General features: G+C 33.1%; 1 protein-coding gene across 1 annotated transcript in view; it reads left to right on the top strand.

Moving 5' to 3' along the window:
• The window catches only part of LOC149073062 (eukaryotic translation initiation factor 2 subunit 2-like), a 30,370-nt gene that overhangs the window by 3,011 nt on the left and 4,036 nt on the right, over window positions 1-23,323 (top strand). Inside the window, exons 3-7 of the mRNA XM_089246120.1 lie at window positions 4,152-4,246; window positions 9,631-9,817; window positions 13,545-13,621; window positions 14,522-14,670; window positions 17,615-17,671. Coding sequence (XP_089102246.1) covers window positions 4,152-4,246; window positions 9,631-9,817; window positions 13,545-13,621; window positions 14,522-14,670; window positions 17,615-17,671 — 565 coding nt within the window. The remainder of the gene's footprint in view (window positions 1-4,151; window positions 4,247-9,630; window positions 9,818-13,544; window positions 13,622-14,521; window positions 14,671-17,614; window positions 17,672-23,323) is intronic.

The raw sequence follows: 23,323 nt of genomic DNA, 5'->3' as shown, positions 1-23,323 counted from the left end.
GAATAATTTGATCTATATACAGTTGCCCTGCTTAATTCAGAAATCGATAAACATCTCATTTATAGGAATGAAACCTTCCAGAATCAAACTTTCTCCCACAAGAAAGTATGAATGTGAAGAGAAAAGATTTACTATGCTGAAGTGAATCAAGCATTTAGAATGCAATAAAAAATGGGCAAACTCAAACTATTTCACCAAACACCAACTCTGGTGATATCACTATATTACAATTTACTGCCATTAATGAGTTAGGTTGGAAACAAAGGCACCATCTATCTATCAGTGGTCGCCTCAAGCTCGTTAGGGAAAATATCTTATCTATAGTCTTCCCGGGTTTGAACCTGGGACCGTGACAGCAGCCTTCACAGTAGTAGATGTGCATCTTGCCACCATGCCCAGCAAACTCAAACTGGAATAGCAAAAAAATAATGCAGAATTTCTCAAATTCAAATATCAATAATTAAGAAAAGTTGAAATGAAAAAGTGATTAAAGAACGAAAGCTTGGGTAAAAAAACAAAAGAAAACAATTTTGTTAACCAAGCTATACTGTAATGGTTTCATGCCCAATAAACATTGATTAGTATTACCATGATTATGCAAAAAGTAGGCAAAATCGCAAATGTTTTTACAAACAGAAAAATTTTCTGCTTACAAAAGGTAAGTGTTAGTAAAGAAGCAATTCGGTATAAGATAAATTGTATGCACTTAATGTTTTTTTACATGCTCGCACTAAAGAGAGTGATTGATAAATTAAAAAAGTACAACAAATAAGTACTTAAAATAATGCTCTCTTAATTTGTTATAGAAGTGTAATAAGTATTTATAGAATAACTAATGCTTTTAATAATACAGTCAAACTTGGTTTATTCGAAGCTCAATGGTGTCGCACGGTGTGATACGCGAACATATTGAATCTAAAATATAGACATTGCTTGAAAAGGTACTCAAGATAATTGTTGTGCCGCACAAAGTTTATTATAAAAAATTTTATATTACATTATTAGGTATCCACATCATTTTCTCACTCACCCTCAAAAACAATATATAAAAAGTAAATATTTAGTCACTCACCCCTGGGTTTACATGCCTAACCCTTGTATACATCATCAAGGTCCATCTTCCTTTTCGAGAGGGAGGATGCTCTACATTTTCAACAGCCCCAATCACTCTCTGACGAAAACTTTGTGGTGTGTTCACACTAAGTTTGTGGAAACTCCTCCTATTGGTTAAACACTATCACCTTATATCCAAAAAGGGTTTTCATTCGCACATGCATGAAAACGTGACATTCTATTGTCTGTCTCAGGTGATGAAAGAGAGAGAATTGTGATCATGTGTTGCGCAACTTGTACGTATCTCTATACAAGAATAATGCGTTGTACAGAAAAGAAACTCGCATGTTGTTTCTAATGTACTTATATATGAAGTTTGTGGTTTTGCTGGGGGTGGAGGTGCAATTATGACAAGGAACAACAAAAAAAGTTCGCATTATCCAGAATATGGATTATCCCAATTAATCTGTACTGGATCTGGAAAATGACTACAAATTACAACTTAATCATCAATATTCATATAGGATTAATAATTGACCTTAGTTGCTACATTATTTCACGGTTCTGAAATCAGCATCACTAGAATTTCTTGATCATGCCCAAAGCCTGATTTATGGAAATAGCTACTGATCATCAGTTACGAAACAATGTTTCCCAAATTTTGCTAATCATTTGCGTAGTATTAGGGAAATCTATTTGCATCAGAATTTCTTAGAAGAAATCTGTTTCCAGACATAGAACAACACAATTGATATCAAGTGGTACACAATTCTGATGTATTCCGACTGTATAATGTTGTAATATGTTAACATTATACAGCTGGATAATTTAGACAGTTAAACATTTTATTTTATTTTTTAATGATCATCACGTATTCCCAAAAGATCGTTATGATCTGTCCAGGGAATTTATTAGTGTCAGTAGACATCCATGCCCGACCCGGGATTCGAACCCAGGCTTGCACAGTCAGAAGCTAGCTCCCTAACCACTGGACTGCCAGGCGGCGGTCCAGTAGTTACAATTACCATTAAATTATCAAAAAAATAAATAAAATTAAAAATTTACAAATTAACATTTTGAATTCCTTCTATACGGACAGTCATTTCTGAAATTGCTCACTTGTCATCCAAACAATTTTGGCAGATTAATTCAGCATGGTTAATCTTTTTACAAATTTAGATATGTAGTTTGCCAGTTTCCGACTATAAAAACTGGTAATTTTTTTTCAACTGAGTTACTGAGCAATAAATCCAATGCAAAAAGCAAATTAAATTCTGAAATACATTTTGACATACAAAGGGTACCATTTTCAAAGAAAGAATGGCTTGTCTTTTATTACAAGTTGTCATAAAATACTTGGGGTTATCTTTAGGACTGACCTTAAAATTCCTTACATGTTGCTCAGCGGACAGAGTGTTAGTATGGCTGTTCAAGCCAGAGATTAAGGTAAAAAAAAATAGCACTCGTTGTTTGTCTAAATTCAGAAATGTCAGTATTTTTTAACTTATTTTTAAAGATTTATTAATAGCCCAGGATAATGAAGTTTGGATGAATTGGTTGATAGAAGCAACTAGTCAGACGTTGCGTCTGACTGCTTGTCTATTTTTCCCCAACTGTCTGCATTTGCTGATACTAAAATAATGATTTTTTCCCCCTCTGACTTCGAATTGTCCATGATTCAAATTATCCATTATCTTTTCATTTAGGCCAATGGTTCATGAGTGTAATAATTTGATGCAACACAACTTCCACCTCAGCTCAGAAAAATTTATTGTACACACCAAATCATCGTATTTGTAACCTTTGAATCATCTTGAAGAACAAGCTTCAAAAGGTTTTAACACTTTATCCTCATCATCACAAAATTTATCCAACATTCTGCTAGAGATCTTGTCACCAGATCATTTTTGAAAATGTTTTTTCATCCTCGACCCAGGTTCAACAGCGGAGCGCCTGAGTGGCAATATGATCATCTTCCACTATGGAGGTTACTGTCAAGGTCCACAGATTCAAATCTGGGCAAAGAACATCAGAAACAAATTATTTACCTATCGAGCCTGGGGTGGCCACTGGTAGATTGCACCTTCATTTCCCACCCAACTCAATTGGTTAGAAATTGTCGTATGGCAATATATGACCAGGTGTTGGTGTGTAAAAAGTAGGTTCAACAGCGGATAACTGACATATATCTCAGTTTGACTAACTAGTGGACTAACTACCATTGGAAAGAGTGTGAATAAAAAAGAAACGCACCCAATGTAAGCAATGCAACCCAAACAGCTCATTCTTCTGTCTGAAATCTAATCTTACCCATATACTCTTTTGCATGTGATGACTTCCAATAAATAAACTGTGATTGAAACAAGAACATTGAAGCAGCCCAACACACACATTACATTCTGGCAGCAAGTTCTACTCTCTTGAAGCGCCTATGTTCCATGAATGGAACATGCATATTTGAACACACGTAGCATGCTAATGTGTAACAGTATAAAGAAACTAATTGATTTACTTTGATATATCCAGTGGTAAAGACACACAAAATAATTTTCAATTTACTTCAAAATTAAAACTTGGGTGAATTTTAATCGAAATACAGAAAAAAGGCCCAAAAAATGTTAAATTTCAAAATTTTGTCAAAAGTTCATATTAACTTAAATTCCAACCTTGTTTCAAAAAATATTTTGAATTGTATTCCATATATGATAAAAAAAGCAGAAATGATTGAATCAATTTTTATCTAATATTTTTGCATATAAGAACTATATGCAATTTATGGAATGTTGGGCCATTAAATAGTTAAGAAAGTTCTGTATTTGGCCACAAAGTTAACAATATTTAGTTATTATTTGGCCAAATCGCTATGCATCCCATCTCTAATCTGATTAGTCAAATTCCTACCAGAACTTTTTTTTAGTTAAACCACTTATGAATATGGATTATATTAAATTTTTAATGAAGATTTATGACTGCTGAATTTCAAAATTGATCTGAGTCAGTAAGTTTAATTTTTTTAAAGAAAAAAGTAACATTAATTACATTTAACAATTAATGTTTTTTTTTGTTTGTGTTTTTTTTTTTTTTTTTTTTTTTGAAAGATGCTTCACTTGATTTCGATGACTTTTCTGGTATGAAGAAGAAGAAAAAAAAGAAAAAGCCTTTCAATTTAGAAGAGATTGAGGGAGCTCTACCAGTAATTGTTTTTTTTTTCTTTAGTGCATAGACAATTTGATGTAGTCTCATCTGCAAACTAAATAAGGTTGTCACAAACTGTTTAAAAAGTTGTGAACCACCATATTTTTGCTTTAATTGATAATACGAGAACAAAATAAATTTATTCTCATCAAAATACTAACATGCATGGAATTGATTTTTAGATAATGATTGTACTATCCTTGGTATCCTTTCATTACACTGTGCCTCGTTATAATTCACATTCAGGTATTTTGCAGCTTTTATTAGAACTTTGATAAAGTGTTCCATTATGTTGCATTTTCAGTAGGGTAGATCTCTACTTTTGGCCACAGTTAGATGAAAATTTGAAATGAACAATTAGTAGTAGATGACTGATTCACGCTTATTTAGTCATACCTACACTGTTATTTAGTAAATTTAATTGGTTTGCTGTTAATTATAAAATCTTGTTGCATAATATTATAGATTGAGTTAAAAATCATTAATCAATTTGTGCCACTTTTGACCACCTCTACACCAGTTTCAGCCACATCTATGTACCAGTTTTGGCCACTCTAATATCATATTATTCAACAAACATTTTAATGAGTACTAAGCAAATAATCAAACTCTTTCAGAGATACCGCTGATGTGCTATAGCTTGTCAAGTACCCGGAATTTCAGGAAAGGAGACAAAAATTTTATTCATATGTCCCATGGGACGTGTTCTCTAGTACTAGACTATAAAATTAAAATAATCTAGTTATAAGCTGGTAAATAAATGCCTTTTCAATGAACTTTTGTATTGAACATGTTTTTAGAAATTATTTGATTCACAGGGATACCAGTAAATGATGGGGGGGGGGAGGGAGGAACCATACTTTAATTTTTTTTCAAGGGGAATGCAGATTTTGCCAATAGCCTGGGTCCTGGACTCAGGTAAATAAGAGTGGAGCTGTATCTCCACTATTTATTATTTTTTAACTTGAAATTTGAGTTTAAAAGAATGCATTCAGAAAAAAATATTTAATTTGGTTCGTAAAATACATAGTGATTAATCAAATTCATCGCTAAATTTATCAGAATCATCCTTGAAATTAGTGCAGTCCATGCACATAAACTCATCCCATCACTTTTGTCAGGTTCATTTAGTGGAAGTGTTTTCCCCTTCTGGAGCCAGGACAAGGAAGCCTTAAGGAGATGGAAAAAAAAAATCTCAATCTGATGGAAAGTCTCATCAGTATTATATATTAAGTGTGGATAAATGTGGAATGAATGATTTTGTGGATGAATGTAGAAAACATCTTTCTGACTGAAATATTGCCTGCCTTTTTCTTAACTGGGGCTACTACTATGTAAAAAAACAATACTAAATTAACTGCTTTCATTTTATCTAATGGTCTTAAATAAATTTAATTTGATAAAAAAAACCCATAACAATGAATCATATGGCCAAAAGTGGAACATATACTGCATCAATTTTGGCCATTTGCATGGCCAAAAAATGGTACATATAGTAAATTTTGAACACCAGTTTTGACCACCTATGATTAATTGTCAAAAATAACTAATTTAAATATGAAATTAGAATAGGAAGAAAGCTTATCTTTTAAAACTTATTAATGGTAATTATTTTTAGAAGAAAAACATTTCTGCAAGCAAGCCTAGTGGTAAATTTTGTAAAACCTTGCTCCTAAACAAAAACCTAACACTTGTGATCACATACTACAGGTTCATGCTTTTACTCTTCTTGCAAGTCACATGTTATGAATAAATTAACCAATGAGATGTTAAATGATAAAATAGTGTTTGTTAAAGGTGTAAGAATGCATCTTATTGGTTAATATCAAGTCACAGGCTAAATACTAGACAAACAGGTCTAGTATGGCCAAAAGTGGTATATTTACTCTGTACACACTTTTATTTACACTTTTGTCTCCTGACATGTGCTATAACAAGGGGTTGCTGTACTTTAGTTATTACAATTATTGCCCTTTTTCTATGAATTTTATTTAATGCTTATCAGGTGACTCCTTTTAATGAGATTCCGCTGTTTTTGAGAGAGGATTGTAGTGCTCAAGAGAGATGTTTTTACAAAATAATTTGATCCTTCATTGCATAGACTCCAAATGGAGGAAGTAATCAAATATGGCACTAAGTACTTAATTCTGTTAATCATATTTTTTGTCATTGTTTAACTGTGGTCTTGTGGCTGTACTTTGATCATTCATGCAACTATGACCATATTTATACATGTAGAAACTGCACAAAGTGGCAAATTTTTGGCAACATTTGAAAAAGAAAAAGTTTGGTTCTGCAGAGGGTCGGCATAAAATATATAACTGTGCATAGGGACATAAACACTAAACATGGGTCTGCTTCCAGCCATTATGTTTTGGGAGGACTTATAGAGTATTCTGTTCTTTTCTATATTTCATATGATATCATGATTAGGGATGAGATGAATAGTGATTTGGCCGAATACCGAATATTCTGCTAATGTTTTGGCTGAATGCTGAATATTCTGGCTCATTTCCACATTATTGCAGTACAATTCTATTTTAAGATTCATGTTTTACTTTTCTTAGAAATTCACCCTGACAAACTCTTTCACAGAAAGAGACACACCACACAATAAAATATAATCAGTATAAATTTTTAATTTATGCAAAAAATTAATTTAATTTTTTAAAATTAGTTTGTTGTGCTCAGATTTACACAGATATTTGGCAAAATTACTGAATAGTGAATAATAGCTGAATATTTCTCCCATATCTAATTATGATAATATTTAATATCCCCTTTTGGATCCCCTCAATTTCAGACCTATTGCAATCACCTCATTCTGCTGTAAGATCTTCGAGCATATCATCATAACAAAGAAAATCTGTACCCAGTTAGACTTCATAAACATTTTCTTCCTTGATCAACACGGCTTTGGGCTATCAATTTCTACATCCACTCAGTTGTTTTTCATCCATGACCTCTTGGTAGCCATAGATAAAAATTTACAAACTGATATTTATTATTTTCTTAGATTTCTCAAAAGCATATGATAAATTTTTCCCTAATCACTCCCCAATTACTCCTTAAACTTTCTACTCTTGGCTTAAACATTCAATTGCTCAAATAAGTAAAAAATTTGTTCATTTCAAAAATCATAACTTTTCATCTGGCACCGTAAATTCTGGTACTCCTAGGGGATCGGTCCTTTCCCTACTATTATTCTTACGTAATATACATTAATGATCTCCCAGAAACCCTCAACTGCATAACTAGATTTTTTACTGATGGTTGCATAATTTACCGTACCATGAATCACAAATCCGATCAAGAACATCTCGAACACAATCTGATTTCCATCTCTGAATGTACTCATTATCTCAAATGCCATTCAATATTTCAAAAACAGTTTTCATGAGTCAAACTCGCTTATGTATGCAAAATCTGGGACCTCCCTACACCTCAAATAATATAGACAAGCTAGAATCAATCCAAAATAAATCGACCTGCTTTAATCCATGACTGTTGGCTTTACTTTGTGTCTGTTTCTGAACTTAAATGTGAACTTAATCTTCAGCCTCTTATTATTCACTGTCTTATTTCCCAATTAACTATGCTATATAAAATTCTCCATGCTCATCTAAACTTTGATACTTCTGGCATTTTATCTCAGCCAATATATTTCTCTAATATACTTGACCTTTCCCAAAAATTAAAACCTTTGCTTGTTTGTATTGGCAGTTTTAAATTTAGTTTCTTTCTGCATACTATGGTTAACTGGAACAAACACCCCTCCGCTATTGTCAGTTTACCTGGGAATGTTGCATTTTTGCAAAATGTAGAACAATATTGTGTAAATGAATAATATTTTTCAGGAGGAAAAATGGTCATGATAGTTTCTATAATGTTTCAGTCAGGTTATAAGAAAGATGAGTTATTTCACACCTTGCACATATTTAAATAAAGAAACGCACCCATGAGCAAAAAAAGTGTTTTATATACATTGTCTCATAAATGTATGGTTAACATATGTATGAAGTTTTTTTTTTGGTAGTATAAGCAACAGTGATATGTAGTTGTTAGCTGTAGATTAAACCTTTTGAAAACAAGAACTCGCCAAGTGTTTTGGTCATGGTTTTCTGTTTATTTCTAATGTTTTACTCACAACTATGATAGCCATCTTTAGAGCTGAAAGTTACACTGCCAAAAAAATTTTGATGAGCTGTCCTCCTTATCAATTTTTTCAACTCTGATAGCTGTAGTTTGCTCTGATTGGCAGGATGCCTGATGCTCATTTGAGATTCCATTGCGAGCAAGTTCTGTCATGTGACTCATAGATATTATCTTTTGCGTCTTTTCAGAGAGAATTTCTGCATGTGAAAGGATTTTGAACCAAATTGGGTTTATCTGAATCATATTTTTGGGCCATGGCTGTACATGTCTTAACTACCAGACACGAATTACACTTTGAAAAGACCAGGTTGATTTCATCTAATGTTCACTATCCCCATTTGTAAAGAGAAGCTATAGTGATTTTTAGATGTAAAAACAATTTTAACCAAAAAGAGCAAAATTTAATGACAAATCCAGCCTGGTTCCTAAAGATGCAGAAATTCTCTCTGAAAATAACCCAAAACACAAGATCCACCAATCACAAGACAGTACTCAGCCAATCACTGCAAATTACAGCTAGCAAAACCAAAAAATTTGATAGGCCTAAGAAGGACAGCTCATCTGCATTTCAAATCGAAAGATGTCCCCACAACTGCAGGTGGAACACCCAGTAAATCCTTGTTTTTAATTAGAAGTCAGTCGCGAAAGCCTCTGTCACTACATTAAACTTTTTTTTTTTGTTTCATCTTCTCAGAAACGTGATGAAAGATTTTCAAATTTCACAAGCACACTGTCTAACTAAAAATATGGGTATATATAGTGCATTTTAAAAATATTTTCCTAATGGGAAGTAGAATGCATTCATGAAAACGTGTTGTCTGAGAGTGCCACTGAGTATTTCAAAGAATTATTGTTAAAGAATGTATTTTTTGTGGGAGGAAATTGTGAAGAGTTTGAAAAGGGGTAAAGTTATTTACAGTGAATAGGTATTATTCAACAGTGGTCAGCAGTTTTTTTATTATTATTATTATTTATTTTATTTATTTATTTATTTTTTTTGCCATTTTTAAAAAAAGAAAAAGGCCAAAGCAATGAGCAATTAACACACTTCATGTTTCAATCAAACATAGGCCATCTAATAAATATTTTTTGGGAGATCCTCATCACACCCACTTTTTAAAATATGAAACTTTTGTTTTATTTAATTTGTCTGAGAAAAAAAATTTAATTTTGATTTGTCTGAGCTTTAAATATCTCGTTTTTATAATATACCTATATGTTTTAAAGGATGCAGATTCTAAGGATGATGCAGGAGTAAATTTTGATGCTGGTGATGGGGATGATTCTCTGAATTTAGATGATGATTTAGCATTTAGCTTGCCGAAGAAAAAAAAGAAAAAGAAGAAAATAAACATTGATGAATTAGAGACTGATATAGGTGCTTTAGAGGAAGATGACGATGAACCAAGGTTTGGTAAGTCCCCCCTCCTGCCCATGCGTGGACTTGTAGGTTTAATGTCAATCAGTACAAACCAGGGTAGCTCGATTGAAATCAGCTGGATTTAAATCCTGATTTAAATCATCCTGGACTTAAATCCTGATTTAAATCACTTTTTTTTTAAATCAATTATTTAAATAGAATACTTCTGATATTTGTTTCAGGCAGTGTTGAATAACACGATTTTATTAACTTTTATGAATGTGAATAAGAGTTAATAAGATTCATATTTTAATTATTTACACATTAATTAATATCTAAATAAATGCAGGGCTCCACTCGTTCTACTTTTTGGTAAAATGTCCTCCTTTCTAGTTTTTGTCCCATTTTCCCTACCTTTTTACCAGATAAAATCCTATCAACAAAATTTGTTTTAATTGAGGAGGGAATCGTGGATATAATGCCGAGTAATACAAATGTAGTAGATTGCAATTAATGATTCTGCCAAAGCAGAAATTGTATCATTTTTCAAGTCTTTGGGGGTGTATGTGGACCATTTGGTTTATTAACTTTTCTTTTGCTTAGTTTGTGGTTTCAACAAGTAGAGTAGTGATTAAAAACTTTTGCCGGGTTGAAAAATAATAATTTTGTATTTACTACTTTTCATGGTCTTGGACAGTACCTAACATTCATCATTCAAAATTATGGTGCAAATTTTCTGTCAGGATTTGTAGATTTATATCGCAATATTTATTTTCAAAATATCATATCTGATATTTTCAATATTTTCAGTCAAAAATGCACATTAAATGTATTAATATGTGTATAATTGTATGATATTTTCATGATTTAAATATCAATGAATTTACGTATAAATTCTTTGAATTTTTCAATCAGAAATTGGTTAATCATTAAATAAATAGATTTGTTTAAAAATAGATGTATTCAATCTCGAATGGTTTGATATTTTCAGTTGCGAATGCATTGATATTTTCAGTCACATATTCTCATTTGAGAATGATTTGATATTTTCAGCTAAAAGGGGTTCAATATTTTCATTTGATTGTTCAATATTTCAATATTGGTTCAATATTTTCATCTATTTTCAAAGATTTTATATTTTCATTTGAGAATGTTTTGATATTTTCATTTGAGAATGTTTTGATATTTTCATTTGAGAAGGGTTTGATATATTCACTCAGGAATGGTTTGATATATTCACTCAGGAATGGTTTGATATTTTCATTTGAGAATGCATTGATATTTTCATTTCAGAACAGTTTCATATTTTGTCTCATATTTTCATTTGAAAGTGGTTTGATATTTTCAGTTGAGAATGATTTGATATTCGAAATGAAAATATCAAACACTTCTCAAATTAAAATATCAAACACTTCTCAAATTAAAATATCAAACACTTCTCAAATTAAAATATCAAACACTTCTCAAATTAAAATATCAAACACTTCTCAAATTAAAATATCAAACACTTCTCAAATTAAAATATCAAACACTTCTCAAATTAAAATATTAAACCTTTGTGAAATGAAAATTAAAAATATCAAACCATTCTCATAATATATATTATATATATCAAAAATATCAGATATACATATGAAAATATCAGATATGCATGAATCGCATATGAAACTATCAGATATGCATGAATCACATATGAAACTATCAGATGCGAGACTTAGCGATAACTTTTAAAATATATAGTTTTATTAATAAACAGCAAAAGAAGTGTTCATGTTAAGTAAAATGTTCTCCTTTTTAATTTATATCATGCTTAAAACTTTTATAATAAACAGTAGGTTGAGCCTTTCATCGAAAATATTGGATATATATCAAAATATCTGATATTTTCAAAAATATCATATTTACGAACCCCGTTTTCTGTATAGGCGAAACAATAGTTTGCATAATAAAGCATTTGGATACATAGGCCTATTCTAGGTTTTGTGACTGATAATACCCAATAGCGTTCAATTGTCTTCTGTATTTTTAGGGCTCGTGCGCAGAGGCATAAACAATATTTACCATGCTCAGCAAAGAGATAGAAATGAAAGTGCTTCATTTGTCAAAAATGATTACACTGGCATTTAGCTCTAAAATTTAAACAAATCCTTTTAAAAAAGGGATGGACAATGTGGTAAAACCATCTGGTCTACCTTGACTTATTTATATCAGACCATGTGTGTGAGAGGAGGATTCCAAAAAAAAAAAAATGTAATAATTTTGGTCACCAAGTCATTTTGCTTTGGTTGGCTTGAGTCAATCTTACGGGATACTGAAATAGTGCTTTAAAAAAATAATTTTGAAATTTTTCAAAATAATTTTCTTAGGGTTTTTCTTTTAAATTACGCTATGATTATGTTGTCTAGGGGGGTGGGTACCCTTCCTCATTTTACTTTTTCTAATTTTTCAGGTAGGAGCCCTGAAATGTGATAAAGATATTTGTTTTTAGGTGATAAGTGGGGTTGCGCTAGAATTAATCCAGTTTTTCTCAGAAGATTAGAAATCTCTTTCTCTACAATCTTCCAAACTCTTCCAAGAAGTTTCTTTCCCATAGAGAAAGTGAAGTTGTGTGTGTTAAAAGAGAGTGTTAACTGTGTAGACAAGATTCCCACTTATCTATAGGAATGACTGTCACAATTGGGAAACATGATATGCTTCTTTTCAAAAGTAAATTGTAAATAAATTTCAAAAGTCATAATAAAAAGTTGATTTTCCCCAATTCTAATCCCCCATGCTTTTTTGATTATGCTATAACATAGAGAAATTTTTCACAGCTCATAATAAGAAATTCTGTACATTCAAGGTGGTTCTTTTTCAAAGAAAAGAAAAGTTCATGGTTTTGCAGTGATATTTTTATAAAAAAATATTACTCCAGAATATTTAAATTTATTAAATTAATGAATGTCAGTTGCATATATAATATGTGCTTTTAGATTTCTTTTTTTATCAAGCGCAATTTTCGATATTGTTTTAAACATAGAATGATTTGTTCTTAGATACCATTGGTATGATAAATGGAATATTTAGTATGCTAATGAGATTTTTTTTAGATCTTAATATTGTCTTATAAGTCAAAATGTGAGAACTATAACTGTTATGAAAACTATTTAATACCCCTAATAAGTCAGCATTTCAAATTTTTAATTAAAATGACTAAATATTGAATTTAAATTTAAAAAAATTAAATTTATTTGATTTTTTGGAAAAAAATAATTTTTATTTACCCTGGACTTGATAAAGGATAAAATTAACAGAAATTTTATAACAATATTAGCAAAAATTATACATAATAATTAATAAAATAGTGCAGAGTCATACATGGAATAAAATGCATTTTGGTTCCATGCATGACTATGCATTTATTTTATTTATCAAGTTTAATATTGTCTAAAAAATTGTGTTGGTCTGATTTTTATTCTTAAAAAATATACTTATCTTTAGGATTATTTTAATATTGTTCAATTCTATTTAGACAAAATATTTAAATTTAAAATTTATTATTTAAATTTTAGGGAAACAATATTAAAAAAAATTGATTTAAATAATAAAAAAAACAACAGATTTTTTATTTTATCAACCCCGGTACAAACAACCTTAAACTTGCAATCCCTGTTCATTCCAAAATCTGATTATGGGGTTTTTGCAAAAATATTTGTTTTTAAACCATATTTCCAAAGGTATATTTCTTAGTTTTTCATTAATCTTTCATTCATGCTCAATTTTTTTCCTTTGCTTATAACAGAAGAAGATATTGACACTAAAACCACCATAGGACCTAGTACTTGGGTTGGAACAGATAGGGATTATACATATGATGAAGTGAGTTAGATTTTCTTTAAAAAATTCAAATGTACATATGAATTGTTTTATAGATAGTTCCAGTGAATAATTTTGTATTTTCATGTATGTATACAGGGTGTAAAGGAACGCCCTTTTGCCTAATATTAGTGGCAAACCATTGATCCTAGAAGCATACTTCCAATTAGCAAAAGTATCCAAATAACATGTAGATTTCAGATACGTCATTCACATTGCAGTTAGTTATGAAAATAAAAAAAGTTAACTTTATAATTGATCACATGGTCCTAAAAATCCTAATTAAAAAGTTGTTGCCTTGTCTTTCCTGAGGTCAGCAAAAAATTTAAAAAAATGTTTCTAAATAGAAATTCACTGAGATAATTGAATTCAAAAATCTTGGTGAATATTGCCCTTAGAAATGTGGAATTCAAAATATATATATATATACGTGGAATTTTTTCCGTTGTCCGTAGAAGAGACAAGGCAACAACTTTCTAATTGGGTTTTTCAGGACAGCGTGACCAAATAATTTTTTTTTTTTTTTTAACAAGTATATAACTCCTTGCACTGCACAAATGATGTATCTGAAAAAGTCTACATATTATTTGGACACTTTTTCTAATTGGAAGTATTCCTTTAGGATCAATGGTTTGCCTATAATTTGCAGCAAAGACACTTTCCTATGCACCTTGTATATATTAGCTGGGAAGAAAAATTGCTAGAAATAATAATCTATGTCTTGTGCGTGACCCTCGTATGTAGAAGTCAATAATCTCAGAAAATTATTGTCCACTTCTATTTGAAAGGTTTCTTTTTTTTATCACCAGTTTATTAAATACATCATATACAGTTTATTAAATACATCATATGTCTTTTTATTTCATATTAAATTAATTTTGTTGACTGTATTCTTGATTGCAGCTTCTTTCTCGTGTTTTCAACATTATGAGGGAGAAAAATCCTGATATGGTGGCTGGTGAAAAGCGAAGGTTTGTAATGAGACCGCCTCAAGTATTACGTGTCGGAACGAAGAAAACATCGTTTGCAAACTTTTTAGAAATTTGTAAGATGTGAGTACATGCAACTAAAGAAGCCAATTTTTGATATTTATGATTTTTCAAGCAGTTATTTTAGCTTTATTTCATTTTAAAATTGAAAAGAGAAAAAAAAAGTTGATTGGTGTGATTTTTTTTAAACTGTCTGTAACAGGGATTCTTTACCTATTGCATTTTGTACAGGGCCATGTCACAGAGTTGCCTCTTTAGACCCCCTCCCCACTAGCTCTAGTCTTGGTTATATCGAGGTCTTGTACTACATGGAAGCCTGGATTCGTGGTTCACTGAAGTTGGTTTTCTGTGACTTTGCAACTTCTGGGTGTAAATATGAACCAATTCCTGTTTCCAAAAGAAGTTGAAGTGAGCAATCAACCCACAACTAGGGCTCGTTACTGTGGCACCATTATGCCACAATCATGAGAAATTTTTCACTTAATGTGTAAATAAAAGATCTGATTCATTAGATTACTAACACATTAGTTTGTAATGGTGCTTCAATTTGGCCAACTTTTTTTCTTCATTTGGCAACAAATTTTTCCGTCTGATTGGTCAAATTACTATGATTAAAGTAAAGCCAGCTGGAATCCTGCCACAAGATATATATTTATCCATTGCCAGTTTTTTTTATTAATTTAAAAAATAGATGGTAGCATCATCTTATGTGCAAAAGAATGCAGAAATTTTGTCGGTTCAAAACCAGCTCAGTCCCCATTAGTCTTTTCTGGTTAGGGTACTGCTTCTACTTTTAAAAGATCGGTAGTGCCATGTTGACTGCACCAGCACTTATCTATCACAAAATGTTCCCCGCCCGCCTCCACTGAGTGGTTAGAGCATCAACCTCTCAGCCATAGAAGAAAAATCTGTCCAGAATCTAAAATAAACTAGGTTCCAATTAGTTAGCACTGAAGTGCATCAAATAACCTGTACTTCACAAATGAACAAAATTACAAATCAACCTTTTTAATGAACAGTGTTCCCAATTGAACATTTTGATTAATTGAAATATGTTTGTTTTCTTTTGTAAATGCAGTTATTTTTCTGAAGGCATGAGACTCAAAACTCAATTTAAAAAAAATTCATTCAGTTAAGCACTTATGCCAGAAATTTATTTTCTAAACTTGCCTGTTTTCAAATACAAAAAATAATTATTTTTTTTTCAAATATGCATTAGTTTCTATAGACATATACAAGTCCAGGAAATCTTTTGTATATACAGGAAATCTTTTTTTCCCCTCAATTTCTCTGTTAATATCTCTAAAGTAAAAAAAGAAATAATCTGGACATAGCCGTTTAAGGGGAGAAAATTTTGTGTGTTCTTTGCGATGGAATTTTGTGTGTTCAGCAGAATTCATTTCATTCATTATTTTTTGTATTTGAAAACAGGCAATTTTAGAAAATAAATTTCTATCATAAGTGCATAGCTGCCAAGTCTCCCGAATTTTAGCTTCATCGCTCGATCTCCCGAAAAGTTCTTAAATCTCCTGAGTTTTTACGAAAATCACAAAAATCCCTAATTGTCCCTAAAAATTCCCTGCTTCATTAAAAAAAATCCCCGCTTATGAAAACAATTCCTAAGGAATTTCTTGTGGGGCATGAAGCCTCTTTTTTTTCCCTTTCGAAATGACGTCACATGTCGTAAATGGGGAAATTCCCTTTTTAAGGAAGTTTTACAAACCCTCTGATGGTAACAAGAAAGTTGTTTGTCTTATCGTGCAGGGAAATGGCTTAGCAGCCAATAGTCCTGGATAATAATCGAAGATTATAGTGACGCGCATATGGTCAAAATTTCTTTTGTTGAAGTTACGTACGTGCGATATAACAAAACATGAATAATGATAAGCAAAAACATATTTAATCAATTTTAAAGATACTTATTCCGATGAATTTCCTTTCATCAAACGTTCCAGAAGAGGGCCGACTTTTCCTTTTCGTACAATTTGTGTTACGGACATAAACATCGGTCATGGAAAGACTGCCATCATCAGTCGTGAAGTGAAAAAAAACATCAAGCAAGTGTCACAAAAAGTCAGTGTTCTTCAAAAATTGACGGTGTTTTCCTTCATCTTCCGAGGTTTTTGGGGTCATTCGCGCAGAATGTTTGTTCCCAGCGTTTCTGATTGAACACAATATTTATTTTTACGTCATTGAAGTTTTGGCCTCCGATTTCACTTGTTTTTTGCGTAGGAATTTTATTCCCGAGGGTTTAACTTCCATGTGTGTAAAATCCCTATTTTAATTTGACTTCAGTTTTTGAGTAGGGATTTTATTCCCTACGCTTTAACTTTTATGTTTGGAAAATCCCTATTTTATTTGGAAAAATCGCTATTGTATTTATTAGGGAGTGGTTTTAGCATAAAATACGGGTTTGCGCGAAAATCTCCCGAATTTTCATTTTCAAAAGTTGGCAGCTATGTAAGTGCTTAACTGAATGAATTTTATCAGATAAGAAAAAGTCCCAAAATTTGCCTTTCCGTATGAAGAAAGGTACCCTGCATGAGAGAGAAGAGTATGTATTGTCCTCCCCTTATGCCAGAAACATGAATGTGCGAATTTTGGAAAATCTGGAGCTGACTTTTGAATGTTTACTCTACCTATGTTACTCTATGCATGTCATTATCCTAAAATGTTTTGTAATATGTTTTTCAATAAGGGATACACATTTCTGGCAAAATTTAGATAGAAAAATAAGTTACGAACCAGCTGGTAAACCCAAAAAGTGAAAATTTGCACATTCATGTCTCTGGCGTAAGGGAGACTATATATTATTGTCACAAAAAAAACATCTCCCTATGCAATACATGGAGCTGTAGATCATGGTACAACCAGTATGACAATGGGAAATAAATGTTCAAGTACAAAACAAGCAATAAAAAGAGAAAAAATAACAAATGTGTGTGTGAGGTAGATAAATTATGAAGTATGTTTAATGATATAATTTTGTTCTATTCAACTTTTTTAGGGTACATAGGCAGCCAAAACATCTTCAAGCATTTTTACTAGCTGAATTAGGAACTAGGTAATTAGTGTATTCTATAGAATTTTATAACAGTTATTATTTTAAATTGGCTTAACCCCTAGATCACGAAAGAGATATTTTGTCCCTCTGTATGTATATGTATGTATGTGTGTATGTACTCATAGAATTCGGGCTCTTTCCCCATTCATTCGGGTCTCTTTATTGATAAACCTGTAAAAGAATGTTGTTTTTTTTCTTTTCCTTCACCTCATTGTCTCTGTATCTTTTCTCTGTTGCTATGGTTTGATGATTAAAAAGAAATAGTGTACATAAGGAGAGAGGGTAGCTGAGAGAGAAAGAACAGAAAACCAGTTTTTCTCATCTTTTTTCTTTCACTTCCCCATGTGTAAATAATGATACCACTTTTTAGATTTATCTCTGATAGGTCAACTGCACGTCGTCAAAATTTGTTGTCAAAGTTTGTACATGAAGGTGTTAATGTGTGGGCAGTTGCACTTATACTTAATTTTCTATCATGAAATTTAAACTTACATTCCCTATACATTTCTTTAACATTATAAAATGCATGATGTAAAAATTGGCATGTTCTAACAGTCTTATTCAATTTAAATTCTATGAAGAGTATAATTAAATTTTTCTACAGTAATTTGAGCATAGTAAAATCACTTTGGGAATTACAGACTAATTTGAATAGAAAATATTTTTTTTTTTAAGAGCATTGTGAGTGTCAGTGTAAATAATACCTGATAGATGGCAGCACGTGTAACATATGTTGCTATTCCCTGATCGGTGTACTGTTTATGTCCCCATTCCTCTTGTAACCATCATCGTCGTGTAGTTTGAAGTAATGTTTCTCTAATAAAACTATATCTTAATTGATCCACAGACTCATCGTAACAGGTTATGGAGCCCGCGCGTAAGTTTTTTTGTGACTACAAATTCGCGAGTTCCGATGTTTTTTTAATTATCTTTCTCGTGCTAATTATTATTTTTTCTCCAACATGGCGACAGCTGAAGAATATGAAGCCTTGAGGCAGGAATTAGAAACACAGAGTTTCGATGTCAACGACTATCAGGACTGTGACCACCAGTTTCGCTGTGGGCACGTTGCCGGAATCGAAACATCTTGTAAGCCCGAAAAATTTCACAGATTGGAAATTCACCATGAAAAATTTCCTCATTGACTGTGGTTTGTGGAGTTGTCAACTGGTCCGGTTCCCGGCACAATACAATGCATTGGATCGCCGAGCCCTAGCAAAAATCAACTTGTGTCTCAAGTCTGCGACCGCAACGATCACGCAGAAATGTGAAACTGCCAAAGAAGCATGGGACTTGCTCAATGACACCTTCGAAGATAAAGGTATTGTTCGTGTGGTAGGCCTACATCAGAGTCTTCTGGATATTTGTTTTCATGATTGCTGTACAGTAGACGAATACTTGAATAAATTCACAATCGTCGCGGAACAACTCGAAAACGTTGGCAAGCCATTGGGCGACCACATCATCTGTGGTTTCATTCTCGCCAAATTACCAGACTATTACAAGCCTCTCGTCCTGGGTATTCGCGGATCTGGACAAGAAATCACGACTTCATTCGTGAAAAGCCTGCTGCTGGAAGATGCAACTGAAGTTCCGAGACCGCCATCGCATTCTGTGTTTTTCGCGAAAAAGCAACCTCCCAGTGCTACAAAAGGAATCCGTTGTTTTAATTGCAATGAGCGCGGACACAAGTCTACGACCTGCTCGAAACCAAAAAGGAAAAATCACCAGAAACTTGAAAGTAAAAGTGTTCTGCTAATGCAGTTTGCTCCGAAAAAGAAATTGCTTCTAGTGCAACTGTTTCTTCCATCTTTTCTGCTGCAGTTTTCTCTGACAAACATGAATGGTTCATAGACTCTGGTGCATCAACTCATCTAAGTTGTTCATTGCCAATTTCACACGATATATCATCCGAAGAAGCGGTCCGTCTAGCCAATGGCGAAAAATTGGCAGTCACAGGGCACAAGGACATAGCCATAGTGCTCAGCTCTTCAAAAACACTACATGCTAAAGATGTCAAGTCTGTGCCTACGCTCGCTCTGAATTTGTTAAGTGTTAGCAAACTTGTACACAAAGTCTCGCCGCAGAGAGCAACAGTCCTACAAACAGTACAAATATTCAGTCACTACGCATCACTCACTTCACTTCTGAGGTATAGATGGCAGCACTGAAAAATCATACACAAAACTAGATACTCACTCAGACTGTTAGGTACACGCACTTACACTTCCGGCACAACTCACTAGGTAGTAAATTGCCTATGGCAATAGACCGAAGTTGAGCTCGGTTTGAAAAAAAAAAATTTGTACACAGTCAGCCTAAGCTATCAGTCATCTTCGATGAGACTGGTTGCACGATACTAAAAGGGAAACCCATGGTTGACAGCTCATCTGTTTTGGCAACTGCAACAGAGTTGAATGGACTGTATCATCTTAATAATGAAACAAACTTTGTTTGTACCACTTCAATTAAGCAAGACACCTGTCAGATATGGCACAGGAGACTGGGTCACGTTAATTTTTGTTCCTTAAGAGAGCTGCAAAAACCACTTTATTTCAAATGTGATTTAAAATCTGATTTTGAGGATTGTGATGTTTGTGTTCGTGCAAAATTACACCACCAATCCTTTCCAAAGTCAAGCAAGACACGTGCAGGAAATCTTCTGGAACTTGTTCACTCAGATCTCTGTGGCCCCATGCAAATCTCATCAAAAGGTGGAGCTTGTTATTTTCTTACATGATTTCTCCTGCAAATGCTTTGTATACTTCCTGAAGTCTAAAGATCAAGTTTTTAAAAAATTTGTTGAATTCAAGACATTTTTTAGAAAATCAGATGGAAAGAAAAATCAAAGCCTTACGTTTTGACTATGGTGGAGAATATGTCTCTGGAAAAAATGGAAAATTTTCTGAAAGATGCTGGGATATAGCATCAGCAAACTGTGCCACATACACCCGAGCAGAATGGAGTAGCTGAACCGCACTTCGATGGAAGCTGCTCGTGCTATGCTTTTCAACTCTAATTTGGACATTGTGTTTTGGGCCAAGGCTGTCTTGACAGCTACCTACATTCGCAACCGATGTCCTAGACACAAGCTCTGAAATATCGCACTCCCCAAGAACTGTGGTCCGGACGAAAACCTAACATATTGAATCTTCGCATTTTTGGATGTCGAGCCATGGTTCATATCCCCAGGGTAGTGGTCAGCAAACTCATTAGTCAACAGAGCCAAATATCAACAGTCCAACGATTCAAATTTTTTTTTGAGAGCCAAATTTTTCAAACTTTAACTATATAGGGATTTACATTGTTATTAAGGTACTCCTCAGCTGGCCTTTGCTAAAAACGTCCTAGATCTGATTGAGGTACGTTCACTGAGGTTGACCCCTTCCAACTCTCCCACCCACACTTGTCTTGCATACTTGTTTCATCGATCTCCTTTCGTTCATCTTCTCTATATATCCAAACCATCTCAACATCCTTTTTCAATCCTCTACACTTCATCTTCTTTCACTCCACAACGCTCCCTAAAATTAACTTAATAAACCTAAAGTTTATTAAGTTATTATTTTACTTGTTGTCTTACGGATATCTGGCTCCCTTCTATAGGAAATGTGCGGAAGATTTGTTCACTATAAGCTCTTCTGACGAGCTTACAGCTCCATGAAAATGATCACTCTGAGCTTTCTGCATATGCTGATGCAGATTGGGGAAATTGTTTGGACATCAGAAAGTTCATATCTGGATATGCATTCATGATGTCAGGAGGAGCTGTCACCTGGATGTCAAAACAGCAACACTCCATAGCTCTCAGTTCGTCCGAAGCTGAATATATGTCTCGCGCGCCGCTATATGCAGGCGCATTGGAATCAGTGTGTTTGATTTCACAGCTCTGATCTCTTCTCTCATTGTTGCTTTGCTCTCCGTACCACTATGTGTGCAGCCTTAGAGGTCTTCAACCCATGGCCATCGATATTTTGGTGGCCCGCCAAAACATTTTGATCAATTGACACAATATCATTCAAAAATAGGGTAAAACAAAGATTTTGACAAAAAAAGTCACCCAGCTCCATATAGACTTATGACAAGGACAGGCTGATCAGTGTACAGTATTTAGTTTCACCACACCATACACTTCTTCACCATAAATAACTTAGAGTACATCCCATTCTCCTTAAGTGGGAGAAAGCAGAAATGAACAATTTCCATGGTATCGTATTTCTTGGGTGCATGGTTGGGAAAGGAGCAGATGGATGTATGCATCTTAATTGGTTGGAAGAAGATTTGTACAATATTGGTACAGTTAGTTTACTTGTGTTTTTGGTCTTCGAAACCTTTGATCAGAAACCTTTTCGTCTTTAAATGTGGCGAACGGTTATAGCAAAAAAAAGGAAAGTTGAAGAAAAAGATGATTTCAAGAAAAGTAGTCATCCGTTTATTTTTTTGTCTAACACAAGGCTAAAGCAGTTTGTCTCATTTGCAATGAGAGCATAGCCATGATGAAAGAATACAATATTAAGAGACATTACGATACCAAGCATAGTGCAAAATATTCTGGATGGGAGGGACATTTCAAAAGTCATGAACTGAAATCGAAGCTGAACTGTCAGCAGTCATTATTCTTCGGAAGAAATGAACAGTCTGAAAATTGTGTGTTCGTGTTAGTTATATAATAGCAGAAAAAATTGTGAAACGTCGGAAACCTTTCGTTGATGGAGAATTCATTAAAGAATGTCTTCAGTCTGCAGTTGATGTACTTTGCCCATCACAGGCTGAAGCTGTTTCGAACATTCTGTTGGTCTGGTGTGACAGTAGCAAGACGCGTGGAGGATCTGTCAACAGATGTATTCAAGACCTTCAAATCCAAATGTGAGAAATTTTTGTTTTACTCAGTAGCTATTTATGAATCGATGGATGCAACACAAATAGCCATTTTCATTCGTGGTATTGACAAAAACTTCAAAATTGTTGAGGAGTTAGCTAGCGTTGTTTCCCTTACGGATACCGCGTGAAGTTTGACTTATATTCAAGTTTGGCAGAAACGTTGGCCAAATGTGAGTTAATATAGGTAATATATCTGCCGTAACCACAGATAGTGCTCCCTCTATGACCAGTCAGAAGATGGGTAATCACATTGATAAAGTCAGATGCCGAAAAAAACGGAAATACGAAGATGATGGCTTTCCACTGAATGAAGAATACAAAATCAAAAACTAGAACACGTCTGACTGATCAGTATTTGGAGGATATTTTACGAATAGCAACAACACAAATTTTACCTAACATTAAAGCTTTAGTCAAGCAAAAAACAATGTCAAGTTTTGCATTAATTCAGAAATTTCATCCACTCGCATTCGTAATGTAAGTAACCAGACTTTTTTTTTATTTTGTACGTAATTAATTCAACAGATACATGAATAAATGAAAATTATCCATTTTCATTCTGTTTCATGCAATATAAAAAATAAGCTACGTAAAATAAACTGAAATAATTCAAATATTTATGTTCACTTCATCTATTCAACTGAGCAACTTGACAATTCTGTTACAGTCGTTTATACGACGTTCAAGAGGCAGAGTCAAAACGTTTTATGTGTAAGTCGAAGTGAATAACTGAACCTTTTTAAAAAATTATCCCTTCCCCCCCCCCCCCAT

This window comes from Pholcus phalangioides, unplaced genomic scaffold (assembly GCF_987345545.1).
Source record: "Pholcus phalangioides strain wild (caught in Gottingen) unplaced genomic scaffold, Ppha-v1.0 ptg000017l_1, whole genome shotgun sequence".
NCBI classification, from domain to species: Eukaryota; Metazoa; Arthropoda; class Arachnida; order Araneae; family Pholcidae; genus Pholcus; species Pholcus phalangioides.
The sequence above is the reverse complement of the archived record's forward strand: the minus strand, read 5'-3'. Positions and strand labels throughout refer to the sequence as shown.